An 18,637-nucleotide genomic window follows, 5' to 3' on the forward strand; every position below is an offset into this window, starting at 1 on the left:
AATGTTACTTCCGCCTGACCTGCAAAAACGTGCTGTGAGAAACAGTGCTATCCCAGCTTCTAGGCTCCAGTAAATGCCAGGTAGGGCATTTCAGGATTTAATGAGTTTTTGGGGCAAAAATGGTACCAGCTCTATACTCCAAAGAAAGTCGGTAGGCAACTTCTGCCCCAGCTCTGCTCCCTTCCCAGTGAGTGACCTCAGACAAAGGCCTAACCTTTCCAGGCCTCAACTCTGCTACGAAATGAGCAAACTGGGGCCCGTCCCATCACTCCTCCATGTTCCTATGAATCTAGAACAATTCAAACATTCCACAAAACGGTCTTTAATACATTACCATTAAGGTAGAAGAAAGTCCGTTTAATAATCACACAGGACCATTTGCTAACAGCAATGTTCACATCTCTATCTAACATTAGATAACACTGAATCATTTTGACAGAAAGCATGTTTTATTTCCCACGGAATAAAAGTCAAATTCATTACGATTTTGGAAGTTTGGAATTAAGAATAAAGACAATTCCTTTATTTTATGAATGATTAGGGTGTGACTTCAGTAAATATTATTAAGTCATGGCCTATCAACTTAATTATTTGCTAAATCCTTTAATCAATGTTAGCTTCAGAAACTGCAAGAAGGTTCTGAGTTTCTTCTTGGAAAGCGTTCAGATTTCAAGCTGGACAACTGAGTGTGGGAGAGTCCGTGCACATCTAGCTGTAACACCCCTTCTCTGATTCCCGCCAGGTCTAACGAGCAGGCCTCACCTGTCCCTGCCCTTCCTGTAAGCCTACCCCGACACTATGCCCTCAGTACCCAGCGACTGCTTTGCTCGGGGCCTCCAGAGCCGACAGACAACCAGAAGAAGCAAAGCTTAGCCACTGCTCTCCAGCACCACCGCCCAGGAACAGCCCAGCTGTCTCCCCAGCCTCTCAATACCTGTCTTCTTCCCGCACATTAGCTTGGCCTGCCCCAGTCCCATCTGCAGAACTAAGGAGGACTCACCAGTCCTCGCTCTGCTGTGACTTTTCATGTTACACTTCCTTTCTAGTTATCCTTTGAACCACATTTATATACTGACATATTATCACATTATTATGCAATATTATTAGTTATATATTAATTATACATTATTTATTATTCCTATACACATATAACCGTATTATATAGCATTCTTAATTAGGTAAGCATATACATACATATATATATTCAAAATAATATTATTAAATGTTACAAATTATTTTCTCAAAGCCAGAATTCTAAAGATTTAAAGAATAAACCAGCCTGAGTTTGACTAAAACTAACAGTCAGGCTTTCTCCCTACAATTATACATTCTAGTTTTTAGATAAACTATTAACACACTCTTCTTAATTCACATATGGGTTACTTTTAAGGTACATATTTGAAAGCATTTATGGAATATTGTGCAGTTGTTTGGAGCCTGACAATTTGAATTTTTAACAAAGCTTCTCAGGAAATTTGGACCATCAGCCAAATCTGTTAACCACATATTCATAAAGGCTAACTGCAGGAGAGAATCACATTCGAGACAGACCCTCCACCACAGACGAACAGAGGCCGCTTCCACACAGTAGGGCAGAGTGGACCACCAGAAATACAGCTTGCCACTCTCTTTTCCTCTCGTTACAATAAAAAACGCAGAAACAGATAACCACTGCAACAATAACAGCAAAAGTGGTGTCACATTTGACTTCAAAAAGTATCTCATTCTTTTGAAAATTCCATAGATACTTCATTTAGGTCAACATATGTATTTATAGACAATATCTCTCCTAATTTTTTAAATTGAGGAATTCAGCAAAATACGTTTTGAGACAGTAGGCCTGAGCACAATTATGCACTTCCACTTGCGTGACTTTATCTTTGCACACATCTCTTCCAACTCCTACACAGTCTTCAGCAATCATCTGGTTCTCACTCTCGTTTGGTCACTCCAAGTGTATTTTTGGTCATTTCCAGTGAAATTAGATGTCTACTTTGAAACCAGTTGTGGTCTTGAGCCACTTTATATTGTTACTTAGAAGAACGTTCCCATGTTTGCATGTAAAGTATGCACAGAGCAGGAATACATATTTGCTGATATAACACCAAAATTAGCCAGAGACATTACATCTCCTACTGTGATCTATTTATAAGACTTACTTATCTAACTTAAATATTCTCAACTCTTATTTCAAATGGTCTTATCTTGGAGTTTTAATTAAACTACAAAGAGACTTAAACATTATGATAACTATGTTCAAGGATCTAAATGGCCATAACGCAGAGACCAGATGATCCCAGTTTTGGGTGTCCCAGGGGCACTGAATCCACACTGCAGATACAGAAGACAGTTCAAATAAGGAGAGCCTTCTAGTAACTAACAGATCTCAGCCATGACCATTCTGCAGAGCCTGGAGAACAGCTTGTCAGAGATGAGGCAAAGAAGAAAAAATAAGTAAAAATAAAAAGTAAAGATTTGTGGGTGCTAAGGAGGAGCAGAACTAAATGGCCATTGAAGTCCTCCTTAGATCTGAAGTTAAAAACAAATTTGTTTCATTTAAAATATTTTTAAACAGTGATTTTAATTTCTGGATATTCAGCTTAGAGGAAAACAAACCTACCGTAGCTCCCAATTATGGAAGGGCATATAGGGATCCTCGTCGGCAAGTATGCAAGAACTGGGGTGCAAGGAGGGGGACAGCCTTACTTCAGAAACCAAATGAGACTACAGCATAATTTATAGCAATCGTTAAGTGTGTGCATGTCTGTATATTAATATCAATACCTGAGAAGAGTTCAATTATAAATAAATTGTACTTAGAAGAAAAATCTTAATCTCTGATAAAGATGGATAAACATTAATTTATAAAGAAAGAGTAGGAGTAAGAAGAACGAATTAAGTGCAAAAGTATCTACTGATACTTGTAAAATCAGTCACTATGGTGAGGTTTCCGTCAACATATATTATTGTACATTTATTCCCCCATCAAGATATCATCAATAACAAGGAAAAGTTTAATACAAGAGACAACTCACCAATCAGCCTGAGGACTGACGCTATGATAACATCAGGAGTGTGTGCGATGTTTGCATGCCCCTTTCTGTACTTTATCCACTTATCCATGACAGGCCACAGCTCCTTACTGGAAAACCACAACACAGATCAATGTATACGCATATGAAAATACACATCTCATCATCGCTCAAATGGTAAGAATTTATCTTAAAAATGGTCCATAAGAGAGAGACTATTAGTGAAGAAGAGTAACACCTGAGGATGTAACTTTTCAAGTTAAAATGAGAACAGACAACGGAAGTTTACAGCTTTCCAACTATTTAGGATATCTGTGCCCACAATGGCTTAAAAGAAGCTACAAATACCCATGCTTACACCTTTATTCTCTGTTTTAAGTCTTTACAAGGCTCTGCACAGAGACACTGAATGAACAATGTCCAAAGCCACAGAACTGGAAGTGGAAGAGTCTGGATTTCCACTTGGATCTTCCAGATGTTAATGCAGCACCCCTATTCTAGTAGCCTGCGATTTCCCTGGGTGGAGCAAGGACAAACAGGCTAGGTTTTGTAAAAAGAACTAAACCAGAGGAAATAATCAACCCACACTTTAGATGGATTAAACAAGCTTTCTAGTGATTGAAAACAGTGCCAATTCCTCTTTACTTTCTCTTCCTTCAAAATTATATTTACTTCTTACATGACAGTTAAATACAGACAAACAAAAGAAAAACGTAAATTAAAAGTGCCCCAAATAACACCTTCTCAGGTTTCTATCACTCTTCTAACTTGGGGCTTTTCCTTCCACATACTTCTATGTGTGCATGCATGCAAAACACACAGCCTGAGTGGCCACAGTGCTCAGGATGAGGGTCTGGAGGCACCCAGGCAGAGATCCTGACGTGGGACACTCTGTCCTCACCACAGTGGGGGAACCCTGGACAAAGCACCACTGATCAGTACCATCCCCAGTGATCTCATTCGTCACTGGGGACAGAAGGGCCCCTGTGTCCTGGGCTCCCAGTAAGAGTCAAGAAAATGAGGCCCACAGTAGGCACTCAAACATCTTTACAGGACAGCACTGGACACACTGTTCTGTCGCTTTCTCATTTAGTAACAGGTTGTGAAATATTTCCCATGTCAATACATAAAAATCCATTTATAGCTATTTATTTTAATATTGATGTGTCTCATTATATAGATCGACCATAACTCAATTCTCTATTGTTTGACATTTAGATGTATAATCTTTCCCCGGTGTTAAGGAGAAAAAGAAAGTGAGAGAACGAATTCCCATAGAACATATTCCTCAAGTATCTCAAGGATATGGACTATCGACCTTTTGGTGAATCCTTTTTAACATCATAAACTCCTTTAAACCAGACTTTCTCAGTCAGGGTTCGAAGAAAATTAAGATCTACAGAAAAATTATTGCAGTGACTATTTTCTCCATTCTCCCAAAGATGTTCCACAGCTAGTGGCAGAATTCTCAGAGCACAGAGAAAAGTGAATTCACTCCATAAGATGGATGCCTGAGAGGATCAGGCTTCGTTCTCTCCAGAAACCCCAGGGGACAAGAGCTGCCAACCTAGGATTCAGAACATTTCTGTTCATGTGCGTTTTTCCAGAGTCTGCATGTTAAGACAATGATTATTATATTTCATTCTACACACATTCGTGGATCAGCTCCCTTGTGTGGGTGCTGCTCTACGTGCTGGGGGTGCCGGGAAATCCCAGCCATTCTTCAAGAGATGCCTTCCTCCTCAGGAGAGAGAAAATAATAAAAGAATTCAATGAAGAGTACTGACAAGTACCACAAAAAGATAAAACAAAGGACATGATAGTGACACAAGCAGTTTAAGGCTGGTTTTGGTTTTTTTTGAGGAAGATTAGTCCTCCTCTTTTTTGCTGAGGAAGCCTGGCCCTGAGCTAACATCCATGCCCGTCTTCCTCTACTTTATATGTGGGACGCCTACCACAGCATGGCGTGCCAAGCGGTGCCATGTCCACACCCGGGATTCGAACTGGTGAACCCCAGAACGCCGAGAAGTGGAACGTGCGAACTTAACCGCTGTGCCACTGGGCCGGCCCCCAAGGTCAGTTTTATTAACTCTTTTCCAAGTCAAAATGTCATTTGCAAATGTTTCAGTTGCCTTAAACAGCAAAAATGATTCAAATCACAATTCAGCAAGCATTCAAAGTCTACCTTACAATTCAAATTACTCAACTTTATATCAAAGTCAGCAAAACAGCCCTGTACCTTATGATGTGATCGTGTGTCCAGACCCACTTCTGATGGCAGCAGAGCAGATCAATGGCAAGTACGTACTCCCAAGTGTTTTCACTTAGATCTTCACCAAATCGTTCACTGGACTGAAATTCTGTGTTTGGACATAACTGTATGGTCAAAAGCAGCTTAGAAACCATGAAGCCAACATCTACAGGAGCATTCTAGCAAATGAAAAAAAGAACAAAATAAAATTTAGAGTTTCCAGTATAATACATCATATGTTAGTAATCTCAAAGAGTATAATGTGCATCAGACAACCAACCATTTAATTTTCAAAGACACCTTTTGAAAGTTGTATTTTGAATAAGGAACCATGTTTATTTTAGTCATAATACTTGTCATAAAATGACGATAGCATAGTGGTTGATAGGCCAGACAAAAAAGCTCCAGGCAGGATGCAGAATCCAGTCAAGCAGAAAAGAGATTCGCTGGAATCCAGAGATAGAAATGCAAATTTTCATTAACTCAAATCAGATAATTAAAGTTATAAAGAGAGTTATAATAAAAAAAATTTAAACCTTTAAAAAATTATTTAAATTCTTTCATCTCTCTGACCCTACATATCAGTCTTCTTTTTCCAAAAATTCGTAAAATTGAATCAGACAGTATTAACACAGTTTTGTCTAGCTTCTTTCACACCAGTGCAAGTTTTTGGATCTTTATATTCATTCTTGCAAGTAAGAGTAGTTTGAACGTTCCTTTTTAGTGCTGAGTACTAATCCATTATATGCATCCACCACAGTTTGTTTGTCCATTCACCTATTGATAGACATCTGGGTTATTTCCAGCTTCAGGATATAACTAATAATGCTGTCATGATTAATTAAATACAATTAATACAATTAATAAGACTTTTGTGAATATATAAATTTGACTTCTCTTGGGTAAATACCTAGGAGTAGGTCTATAATTTCGTTTCTTTCTTGTGTTATTTTTCTATTGGGTTTGTTTTTAAAAGTGAACAGGAAGCTTTCAATCTTTTCTTATACCTGAAAAAGATTAGAATTACTTGGTTCTTTAAAGGTTAGATAAAATTCAGGGGGAATCTATATATATGGCTTTGTGTATAGTAAATTTCTAATCATCGTTTCAACCTCTCTTATGATAACTGAAATCAATGAGTTTATTCAAGTGTTCTACCCCCAAAACCAATTTTGATTATTTTTATTTTGCTAAGAAATCACCCTAGGTTTCCACATCTGTCGCTACAGAGTTGCAGGTAGTCATCTTCTCTTTATCCTTTATCTGTTAGATACAACTTCCAAAATCTTGAATATTTTTGCTTTTCTTTTTTTTATTAATCTGAACTGAGTTGTTTTGTTAGTATTTTTTAAAGGTAATGTTATTTTCTATGCCTTTTTTTATTCTCTATTTCATTACTATTACCTTTTAAATTATATTCCTTTTTCCTAGATTCCTTCTCACACTAATTTTTAAGATGATTATCAGCCAATTTTATTATTTAATAACAAAGACATTGAGACTATTTTAATGAGTACTAGTTTCCCCAAAACTGGAGATCTTTGGTATGAAGAGTTTTCCTCTCCATTGACTTTTAAAACATTGTGATTTTACTTTTGAGTTTCTATTTGTTCTATTTGTTCCAGGACTGTGTATCTCAATTTCCAAGAAATTTTTAAGGAATCTTCAAATTATTTATGTCTAATTTTATGAGTTATTACCAGAAAATTTTGAGTGTAGAATCTTTACTTTTTAAAAATTAAGGTTTTCATGTGGCCAAATTCATGACCGGTTTTTATGAATGTGCTATAGACATAAGAAAAAAAATACATATTCTTCATTCAAGTTTACTTGTTATATTATTGAGTTCTGCTATGTCTTTACTTAGTTTTGTCTATCAGATCTGTTGAATTCTGTGAGAGAGAATTTGCAAGTCTTGTACTATACAGGCACGCCTCACTTAATGATGGGCTACATTCTGAGAAATGTGTCCTTAGGTGATTTCACTGTTGTGCAAACATATGGTGCACTTACACAAACCCAGATGGTATAGCCTACTACACACGTAGGCTACATGGTACTAATCTTATGGGACCACTGTGGTATATGCAGTCCCTCATTGCCGGAAATGTCATTATGTGGCACGTGACTGTAATGGTATTTTCCCCCCCAAGTATTCCTCATTTTTTTATAGCTTTGACTTTATATTTTTACTTGATATGATATATGGTAAATATATCTATTAAAATTCTATCTTTTCCAAAAATAATGCCTTTTATGAGCACATCATCCTATCTGGCTTCATCCTGAAGAGGCCAAAGGAGACAGCTTCGAATGCACCAGCTGGAGGACGGGGCGGGGGCAGGAGTGGCCTGTAGGTAACCTGGAGGTAAGAATACACATACGGCTGGGGTCCGTGGGGGAGGCAGGAGGTCTCTCCTGACTGCTAAGTGACTGACTGGACTCTGAGGGTACCTCACCCAACTGTGCTCTGGTTTGTCTAGATGGGCTGCTGAAGAGATGATGACAGACTTGCTTTCAATATTTACCTAACTTCTGTCCGCTAAGAGCCCCTTCCTTTACTTAAAAAAAAAACTCAAAAGACTTAACATCAAAAAGTACTAAAAAGGAAATCAAAATGGCATATAAAACACCACTACACACATACGCCAGGGGAATGCTTTTTAAAAGAAGAAAGTAATACATGATCATTAAAAACAAAAAAAAAGTATGAAAATAAAAGTTAACCCCTTATTGACTTCAAAACCTCTTCTTAAAGTTTACTACTATCCATTCAGCATCCAGAGATTCTCATTAGATAAGATATAGGAATAAAAGAACAGCAATCTAGATACTATATTAGCACATCAGTTACTAAAGGAATTAATAAAATAATACAAGAAAACACGGGAACAAAAATACTCAGAATAAATACAAATTCCACTAACTGGAAAGAAAAATACAGACTATCAGATTCAGAAAAATCTTAACAGGAATGAGTTGAGATACCAATTTTTCACCTTTACAAGTACCTATTGCAGAAGCAAGTAATTTACATCTCCTCTGAACCCTTTACACATATATGGATTTCATCAGTCATAAGTTAGTGCACAAAATAAACTTTGTTAAATCAACTCGATACATAGTTCTACAATTACTCCCAGAATGTCTGATGCATACTTAATGAACAAATGCATAAGCCTAGGCTAAAATGATATTTTAAAGGATCTAATATGAAGTACAATATCTCTAAAATAACTATGAACTAATACAAAACTAAATACAAAATCAAATAATAACATTTATGTAAGTGCTACAAGCATGGTATTACAAGAAATAAAAATAAACCTCACCTTTTCCCAATTGAGAAAAGCTCTCAAACAGTTCAGAACCTCTCCTTTAGCACGCTGTCTGGCAACTAACTGCATGGCTTTATTAATCACCGACTGAGAGAGAAATACATCATGCCACATGTTTGCAATGAACAAAGTCAATTTTTCAGACTCCGGAAAATCTATGAGAAAGAAAATAAGATAATAAACCTTTATTTCTGATCAAGTGAATAAATTACAAACTGAGAATAAGGTTCAGTAATTTCACGTGCGCCTTGTAAGGCCTCCTACAGCTACAGTGAGGGAGCCCAGATGAGGCTCTGGCCTCAGTTATTTCAAATCTGCTTCTCTCTTTTTACCCAATTTCTCTCCGGTAAACTTTCTTTAATTAAATTTGAAATATAATATGTGAGTATACACCATTGTATCTAAAGAGCAGTGAACTCCAAAACACAGGAGAAGGCAAACATCCTCTCTCCAGATAGCCTCAAGCCCAGAAACCTCCCATTTGTGTCATCACAGGCACAATTTCTTTTTTTTTTTTTTTTTAAAGATTTTATTTTTCCTTTTTCTCCCAAAGCCGCTCCCCGCACCCCATACATAGTTGTGTATTTTTAGTTGTGGGTCCTTCTAGTTGTGGCATGTGGGACGCTGCCTCAGCATGGCCTGATGAGCGGTGCCATGTCTGCACCCAGGATTTGAACTGGCGAAACCCTGGGCCGCTGAGCGGGCGAACTTAACCACTCGGCCACAGGGCCAGCCCCATCACAGGCACAATTTCTATGAATTTACAAGATTAGAACTTACCTGCAGAACATGTTAAGCTTTTGATTTGAAGAGATATGTTTTATAAATAATGAATGATAATCCTTTCGTTATAAATACTTTCTCCCACACTGTGGCTTCTCTCTTGACTATTTAATCAATTTAATCAAGGTATAGTTTACATAACAAAAACATACACTCCTTTTAAGCAGTTTGATGAACTCTGACAAATAAATACATCCATGTAACCCCCACCACAACCAATATATAGAACATGCCCATCGTCCCCAAAATCTGAATGGTCTGAGTCTTTCCAGTGAATCGCTTCATCCCAGATACAGACAACCCTGATCTGCTTACTGTCACTTTAGTTTGCCTTTTCTCAAATATTGTGAATGGATTCGTATAGTATGTACTCTTTTCTGTCTGGCTTCCTCACTCAGCATTCTTTGCAATTCATCCAGGTTGCTGCATGCATCAGTAGTCCGTTCCTTCGTGTGGCCAAGTAATATTTAATTGCTTGATATCACACTTGTTTGTCAATCACCTGCTGATGGACATTTGATTCCAGTTATGAGCTATTATGAATTAGGATGCTATGAATATCTGTGTACTAGGCTATGTGAAGATACGTCTCTATTTCTGTCAGATAAGTACCCCTGGGTCATATGATAAATGAATGTTTTCATTTTATATAAAACTGTCAAAGTGTTTTCCAATGTGGTTCTACCAGCTGACAGGAAGATTTTTATCCTGTTTGCCGTGAAGCCACATCTACTTAGTTTTCTCTGTATTTTATCGAACATTGCAATGTTTCTAAAAAGAGTGGATAAATCAAAGCATAAACTCACGGTGCTATTTTGATCTGTTTTGTTTGTTTGTGAGGAAGATTGGCCCTGAGCTAACATCTGTTGCCAATCTTCCTCTTTTTGCTTGAGAAAGATAGTCACTGAGCTAACATCTGTGGCAATCTTCCTCTATTTTGTATGTGGGTCACCACCACAGCATGGCTTGATGAGTGAGGGTCCATGCCTGGGATCCAAACCCACGGACCCTAGGCTGCCAACGTGGAGTGCATAAACTTAACCACTACACCACCAGGCCGGCCCCTTGATCTGTTACTTTTAAAACCTCATGATCATCTGGTAATGCTTCCTCCTGTCGCAGGACTTCTTCACATGTTCTTCCCTCTGCCTGGAATTCTCTCCCTTGCTTTTCTCTTACGTATTCTTTTTCACCTTCGCCTCTCAAGTCCAAAAGTCACTTTGACAAGGAAAGCTTTCCTGATCCCTCAGACTCTCAAATCTACCTTCCTCACCAAAATTCTTCCATTCAACAGAGACTTAATGATTGTGTACAAGGCATTTTCTTGGGGCGGGGATATATAGGAAGAAGACAAACAAAATTCCTGTCCTTACAGAGTGTGCAGCCTAGCAGAAAAGACAACAAACAAAAAGATCAAGAATGTAATAAAAAAGAGGGAGAAAAAGGGATCTAGAATGACTGAGGGAGTATGTGAAGTAACAGAGTAAGCCAGAGCAAACAAGGCGGAGGGAAAACCTTCCTGAGAGAAACCTGTATACAAGGGCCTGAGGTGAGAATGGGCCGGTTGTGTCTGAGGAAGAACCAGAAATCCAGTGTGGGCTCAGCAGAGTCCACGATCCTCCCTTTCTACCACCCAGCACCAAATAATTCCAATGTGTGCTTGTATAATGTTATCATCAGTATCGGCCCCACTGGATGGTCATATCTGTGTCTGGTTTCAGTCACTATCAAAGCCTTAACACTTAGCATGCACCTGTAACTACGTGTTGAATAAACTGATGATTGAAAGAGTAAATAAAGAAATGAAGAGGGCAACTGAAATAGAGCAGGCTCATTCACAACTCTAAAAGTGATGAATGTATTCAACTATCTTGATTCATAAGCCCCATAAACATTATGGTAATAAAAGATTATAAATCTTTGCAATCTAGATAAGACTTTCTATTATGATATTAAATTGCATTTGTATATCATTTTACCATTTTAAAATGTTTCCACTGATGACCTGATACAATGCAAAACCACTCCCAATCTGATTCCTTGGAAGGGCCTGACGAAGTGGCAATAAAGGTAAGAGAATCTAAGGACAACACGGCCCCACTTTCCTCCCACTTCTCTCTCCTACTCCTCTTTGCATGAGCTTATGAAGCCATCTTATAGCTTCTGCCCTATCCAGCTAGTGACACAGCAGTGTGGTTTGTCACTGACTTTAAAACTGTTCCCTTATCTTGTGTCAACCATACCTGATTCTAAAGTAGCTGCACAGGGAATAAAACAACTATGTAGGAATGAGAGAAACTCTAGTATATCCAAGTGGAAATGCACATGCTAAGCTAACTGAGTTTAAGTCAGACTCTCTAACTGAAAACCAGGAACAGCTAGGTATAGCTAAGGCTATTCATGCCCGCCAGTAAATGCACAAAACAACACTATTTTAAAAAGCACACAGCAATTGCTTAGCTGAAAAGTACAGATCTAAGCTTAAGGAGGGAAAAAAAGCAATAATCTATTTTCAGTACAAAGATCTCGCCATCTCGGCATACCTTCCTTAAGCAGGCTGTAACAAAACAAGCGAGCTCTCTCCAAGTCTCCGAGCTGCCGACAGATGCCCACGTACACTCGGCAGAGGGCGTGCATGTAACTGTGCTCCATAGACGTCTTCTGAACTTTGAGTTCTGAGAGAATAGAGTGAAGCAAGCACTCTGCTAAATGCTAGATTGGGAAAAAAAAAAAAAAGGCAATGTACAAAGATATTTAGCTTTATCCTACTAATAAATAGCTAAAAGTGACAAAATTAAGTATCAATTGGAAAAATAAAACTATCAGAAGGCAGAGGACCGCAGTAACCGGAGTGATGACTGCTCAGCAGGCCACCACAAGGCTCTGGGGGGTGAGAAGCCCCACACCTGTCGGCTACCTGCGGTCACCGGTGCTGCAGGTGTCGGATGGCAAGCCTGAGCACACCTGGTTGCCTACTGTCACCACCACCAGGCCAACAAATGCTAATTTCTTGGTTTTGCTACAATAATCTTTGGGTGTGGGTGTGTATTAAACCCACTCTAACTCCACTCCCTTTCTCCTTTTCTGAACTCCAACGTACTCTCCACACATTTATGCTGTTCAGATCTTAAAATACTGGGTAACATTTTTCTTGCTGAAGAGGAGGAGCATTGAATAATTTGATGTATTCATTCACATGAAAATAAACATCTTTTCAACGTTATACGTACTGTTCATTATGCTTTCTGAAGGTAAGCGATCTAAGAAAATAAATATTTATACCAGCATGACTTCAAGGCTGTGCAGATAAACAATAAAGTATAGTCCATCGAGCACTGGAAATCATCTACACAAACTTACCGACATGGACATTGAGAAAATATAAACCCATAAAACCTTAATAAACCATGTATGTAAATCTGCACACCCCGCCACTTGGCCCCCACCCACCTACACCACCCCGCCCCCGCCGTCTTGAAACTAAGCACCTGTTCTCGTTTGATTTGCGACATACATTAACAAGGAAGAGGCGAAACCCACATGAAAGACTCACAAAACACTTAAATTTGCATATAATACTATTCACAGAAAAGGCTCTATTACATGACGATAATTTAATGCTTTGAAGCAAATCACTCTGCGCCTTTAAACATGCCAGAATCAATAGGAAATACGCAACTGTCGTCCTGACAGATGTTTTTTTCCTTAAAATTTTAAGTTATTTGATGAATACAAATGATCAAATCTCCAGTGTCTTATCACATCTCAATTGTATAAATTGCTGGCTAGAAATAAAGTACAGGCCTTAATGTGTCTATGGATAATTGTCAATCTCTGAAATAAAATTTCCAGTTAGGGTCATCTACCTTTCTGCTGACAGACAGCCTGTCCTGAGGATATGCAATTGCTAGTGGACTCAGAGAAAAGCAGGCACATACCTTCCTTGTTGTGCTAAATTCATACACAACTTCTTTCTCTTGATCTCTCATTACAGGCTTTTTGGAGATATTTCCCACATACACATGACTACGAATGACAGGTAACAGATCAAAAGATGACTCTGCAATCTTCTTCAGTGCATCAGCGATGGCTTTATCATGGGACTCCACAGTTTCTTTTGGGTTTAGAGGCAAGTGTGAAACTGTATTTACAGTCGGAAGAGAACTTCTCTCCTCCTGTGTTGTTACTACTTCAGCGGGAGGGAGGTTCCTTCGGAGGTTCTTGTTGATTCCTTCTGTAGGCACGCTCCCGGTTTCTGGTTCTGGGGACCCGGTGTCCAGGCACAATCTTTTAGCACTTCTCAGGGTAGGCATTGACAACGTCCTTTTCCCGCTTGAATCCTGCTGAGTCCCCAAATCTCTTGACTTATCCTGGTTACAGTCACCACCAGAGTTGCTCCCTGTTTTAACAAATGCGGTTGATGTTGACGTGATTGCTTTGAATCCTGTTATAGCGCTGACAGGCCCTGGTACATTCTTACAGTCGGCAGGCAGACCTCGAGTGAGCTGAATGTTCCCTTTGAGGATGTTGAGGGTGCGGGCCCTGGCAGATAACTCTGGGTACATGGTGTCAAGAATTTTAACGGAATTCTCCTGGGGCCCTGCTACAGCAGTATGGGCAGATGCAAAGGCGGGGAGTCGGCCAGGCACTGGAAGGGCATGCTTTGGGGTCACAGCACAAAACTGCAAAGGAGATGACAATATCCTCTCACCTGCTGGTGCAGTGGATAGGGAAGGAGAAGCGCATGGAAGAGAGGAGCGCCCCAGATCTTCTGGCAAAGGAGACATCATAGGAGGCACTGGGATTTCACACAGTGGAGAAATCTGGCCAACAGGAGAGGTAGGTGAGGAGGGACTGGAACTTGATATCAGAGGAGAAACTGCTTGTGAGGTCCTTGGAGGCGTAGCTATCAAAGGAGCGAGCAAGGGGGGCAGAGGAGGCCCCACCTCCTGCCGTATTTTACTCAGCGTGTCAGCAGAACAATCTGTAGGAGTAGATGTGTCAGCATTGGCTAAAATGGTCTGAGTTTGGTTTCTCTGAGTTTTTGCATTACCTCTTTCCCCTGAAAGTGACTGAGAAACTTCACTCTGATTTGTTTCAGCTCGGCTTGATGCTAAAGTCTTTACTAGTTTGTTTGATTGATCCTTGTTTGAAACCTTTGATCGACTCTTATTTTTGCCAAATGGCTCAAGTTTCCAGTTATAATATGTGTGATCAGATGCAACAATCTGCGACTCAAAGTTTTGATCATATATTTGAGAACTAATCCTCACACTAGGCTTAACAGGTCTATTCCGCAAACGACTTTTATCAAAGTTGGTACTCTGACCACTGCTTGAAATATCCTCTTGGGTACATGAAAGGTTACCGCCACACTGGGTTTCCTCAAATGGAGGGCCAGTGTGATCGGTCTCTGGGGACTTCACAGATGTAACTGAGAGGCAACCAGCTCCCTCCCCTTCCTGATCTGGGGAAGCAGGCATGTCTCCTGGAGCATTACACAGTATAACCTGGTCCACATTTGGCATGAGAGCTACCCCGTTTATGATGGTCCAGTTGTCCCCCTTCTCAATGACTAGATTCTGATCTTTATTTATTAGCACATTTATGACTTCGGAGGTCACTGTTGCTATCTGACACTGAAATGTCGTTCCCGCCTCACCACCAGTGCTGTGCTGGGCTGTCTGTCCTGCTCCTGAGTCGGAGCACGGGGGTGAGGGCCCCACCGGTTCTGACATGTCCTCTTCCCCACTGTCCATCGGCCCGCTCACATCCGAGTTACCCTCAGCTCTGCCCTGAGTGTTTTTATTAGTGGATGTGCCCCTGGAGGGAGAAGGGGCCTGGGTGTCCAGGCAGACTGCTGGTGGGGGTGGAACTGAAGGGGGTGAGGAGGAGCCAGCTGTTTCCTGAGGTGGGACTTGTTCTTCTAGGTGTTCCCTTGTCATGCTGTCACGGACACTTAAGAGCAGGAAATTTCCAGAATCTTCTCCATTAGAGTCCTCATGATTGGTCTGAAGTTCCTGTCCAAGCTTGGTGAGCACCTCAGACAGCGTTTCCAAAGAACACTGAGCGAGCTGACCCGTGTCATCTTCCTCTGACTCCAACCACTCTTCGGAGGTTTCAAGTGTTTCTTCTTCACAGAGCTGCTTTCTGTACTTTTCTCCTAATATCTCACTTTGCTTTAATTCTTTGTTCATTTCTTTCTTTAGGGTTCCTTTGCTAGAACATTCTGAAACAGAGTCCCCTGAACTATAATCTCTTAACTGACAACTTTCAAGAAACATAACCACCTCAGATGTCGAAAGTCTGTCTATCTCAGAAAAAGTACTGATGTTAAAGTCCTGCAGAGCTGAGGTCAGATACCCGACCTCTGCGGAAGGTCTGGTCTCAGCGGCAGCAGCACCTGTAGCTCTGCTGTCTTTTCTGGAGGCATTGACAGCCCCTTGCTGCCCACTCCCCACCGCAGCTTCAGGCTCATTCTCGCCCTCACTGCAGCTGGGAGCCTCACTCTCCTCGACCTCTGTGTCACCGCCTCCCGCCTCCCGAATCCCTGTGTAACAGTACAGAGTACCAGCAAGGCCACTCTGGGGGACAGCATGTGGCTCTTCCTCTTTTCTGCCAATTGCTGATGAAAAAGCGGGACTTGCCGTGCCCAGAACTTCAGGAGAAGCACTGCCAGGCGCTGGAGACGGCAGCTCCAGAGTCTCCTTTGGGCTCTGCTGTACACTAGGAGAGGCCTTTGAAACGGCCAGGGTCTCACCATCAGACCCAACTGTGTTTCCACAGGGCATTTCCTCAACAGGAAAAGCTCCTGACACTGGCACTTCCATGCCTGGAAGTTGTTTCTCCCCATCCACCCCAGACAAGTCCGGATTTGCGGCATGAAGACAGGGACTCTGCTTCTGCACCTCTTCCTGCACTGCAGTTTCCGTCACAACTTTTTGGTTTTGGACTGGGATGTTTTCACAAGAGAAAGAGAATTTACTATTTGCGGAACGACGAGAATTTTCTACTGGTGAAAAACCACTTGGAGAATCAAAATCTAATTTTCTCCAAGAGGTGGAAACTTGTGGTGAAGTCCTTTTCGCAGCAGCTGCCTCCTTGGTTTTCCACGTTGTATCCTCTCCTTCCCCAACCCGTCTTCCTACAGATGACCCGTAACCTGTTGTATTACCCACATTTTCTGTAGCTAAGGTAGGCTCAGTCCTATGTGGTCTCAAGTGTCCCGATACAGCACTTGGCGCCGTTTCAGGTCTGGTCTGCTTGGTGATAACTGATACCTGGTTAGGCAACAACGACGGAGCAGCCTTGAGTCCCACAGGATTGTTACTTCCTTCAGTAAGATCAGGCGTGGAGGCTGATCCTCTATTTTCTAAGGACAGCATCGTCTTTTGTAGCTGATAGTTGGTCTTTTGTTCATGTTCTGATTTAGCTCTCAGCCTTTCTTCACCACTTCTCCTTAACAGATCACTATGGTGCCATGACGTGCTTTTAACAAAACCAAAACCATTCTTGATCAAGTCAGACCGAGACTCCACTAATGATGTGAAATCTGACTGATTTAGTGTGAGCTCAACTCTTGGATCTTGACTTTCACATTGCCCATCTTTCGTAGCTTTCATAAATATTGACTGAGGAAGTGAACAGACTTTGGTCATGCCTTTCACAACTTTAGTACATTCTACTGCACTGCTACTCTGATCATTAAAATGTGATGCTCTCAACATAGTGCTCAAGGCATGAGAGGTGGTCTCCAGATCATTTTCTCCTACAGAACACTCTGGCGGCTCAGACTGCAGATATAACCTGTGTAAAGTTTTAGCCTGTAATCTTTGTTCTGAATGATGCAGTTCAGCTGGGATAACTTCAGTAGGAACACGTGTATCATTACCATACTCTAACCCAGAGGAAGACTGGGGATTACTGCAGACAGACGATGCTCCCGAGGTAGAACAGGAAGATGATGCGGCTTCAACATCAAGCCCTGGTCCATCCATTGCATCACCTGCATCTTCTTCTGATTCAGGTGATTCTCCTAAAACGAACCCTTGAATATCTTTTCTTTCCTTTTCCAATTCTCCAGATATTCCCTGAAAATGGTCAGAAACTGATATACGATCTGACTCAGAAGTGACTTCATTAGTTAGTGTCCACTTAGTAAAGCCTGATTTGGGCGATCCTATCCTTTTGGATAATAGGGTTTTTCCTTCAGATTCCATGAGTTCATTTAATGGCCTCTTGCCGAAGGGAGAATAACACACATGTGACGTCCCGGGGGCCACTTCCTTCTCTTGGGCCAGGATGCTGGACAAGCTGTCAACACTCTCACTTCCGACGGGTTTGTGAAGTGTGTCCTCGGTTTGCACTGACTTATCCACCTCCCTAACCTCTCTCTGTCTTTTTGCCTCATCTAAACTGCCTCTTTGTCCATTGCTCATGAAATCAGATGACACTGTCCAGTGCTTCTCACAAGCTGAGGAGTATGTGGTTGAAGGTTCTCTCAGTGGTGCTCTAAATGTCCCAAACCCAACATTTGTCACTTCATTTACTTCAAATGTACTTAGAACTTGGGTGGCTTCATGTGATTTGAGTGTTTCCTCCCATGTACCACTTCCTTTATTTTTTCTGGACGATCCAAAACAATCCTGTGATTCAGGTGTTTCATCTTCTGAAATAGACTCAGAATTTCTATGCTGGGCCGAGTCATTATCACTGGAATCTGTATATTCTCCAAAGTAGGTTTCCTTGAAAATAAATGAGTTTTACTAGTTAGTTAATTAAATAATTCAACCAACTAAACATAACTATCAATTAAATGCATTAAAAAAAAATACATGCTTCCAAAGAATATTTTAAAACACATCTGAGAAAAGGCTAGTTTCCTCTCTGGAATCTCCACTAATGGGTGCGTCTCAATCTCGGGGCCAACACTGCATCACCCTTCCCTTAGACAAGCCCATGTCTCCCCAGAGTTCTCTCAGCACGCTGCTTCTCCTACAGCAGAGATTCTTCCGAGTTCTCCTCCACACACGGTCTAGGGTCAAGTCTGTTCTCCTACTTCTAAACATTCCTACTTCCCAACTCTTACTTCCGTATCTTCTGGTAAAAAAGGGTTCTGGCTCTGGCTGCACAACCCTCTTTTCCCTGTCTCCAAGTCACTCCTCCACATGTGTCTGACTCAAGCCTGGGCAGGCCGCTCTATGCACCAAGCCTAGCCATCCCTCCTGCTGACG

The 18,637-nt window shown here is 40.9% G+C and overlaps 1 protein-coding gene across 1 annotated transcript in view; it reads right to left on the reverse strand.

The window, feature by feature from the left end:
• Window positions 1–18,637, reverse strand: part of ICE1 (interactor of little elongation complex ELL subunit 1) — a 58,692-nt gene that overhangs the window by 6,517 nt on the left and 33,538 nt on the right. Inside the window, exons 13-17 of the mRNA XM_046671485.1 lie at window positions 13,343–18,148; window positions 11,948–12,116; window positions 8,616–8,776; window positions 5,272–5,462; window positions 3,036–3,142 (exon numbers count right to left, since the gene is read on the reverse strand). Coding sequence (XP_046527441.1) covers window positions 3,036–3,142; window positions 5,272–5,462; window positions 8,616–8,776; window positions 11,948–12,116; window positions 13,343–18,148 — 5,434 coding nt within the window. The remainder of the gene's footprint in view (window positions 1–3,035; window positions 3,143–5,271; window positions 5,463–8,615; window positions 8,777–11,947; window positions 12,117–13,342; window positions 18,149–18,637) is intronic.

This window comes from Equus quagga, chromosome 9, assembly GCF_021613505.1.
Source record: "Equus quagga isolate Etosha38 chromosome 9, UCLA_HA_Equagga_1.0, whole genome shotgun sequence".
Lineage (NCBI taxonomy): Eukaryota > Metazoa > Chordata > Mammalia > Perissodactyla > Equidae > Equus > Equus quagga.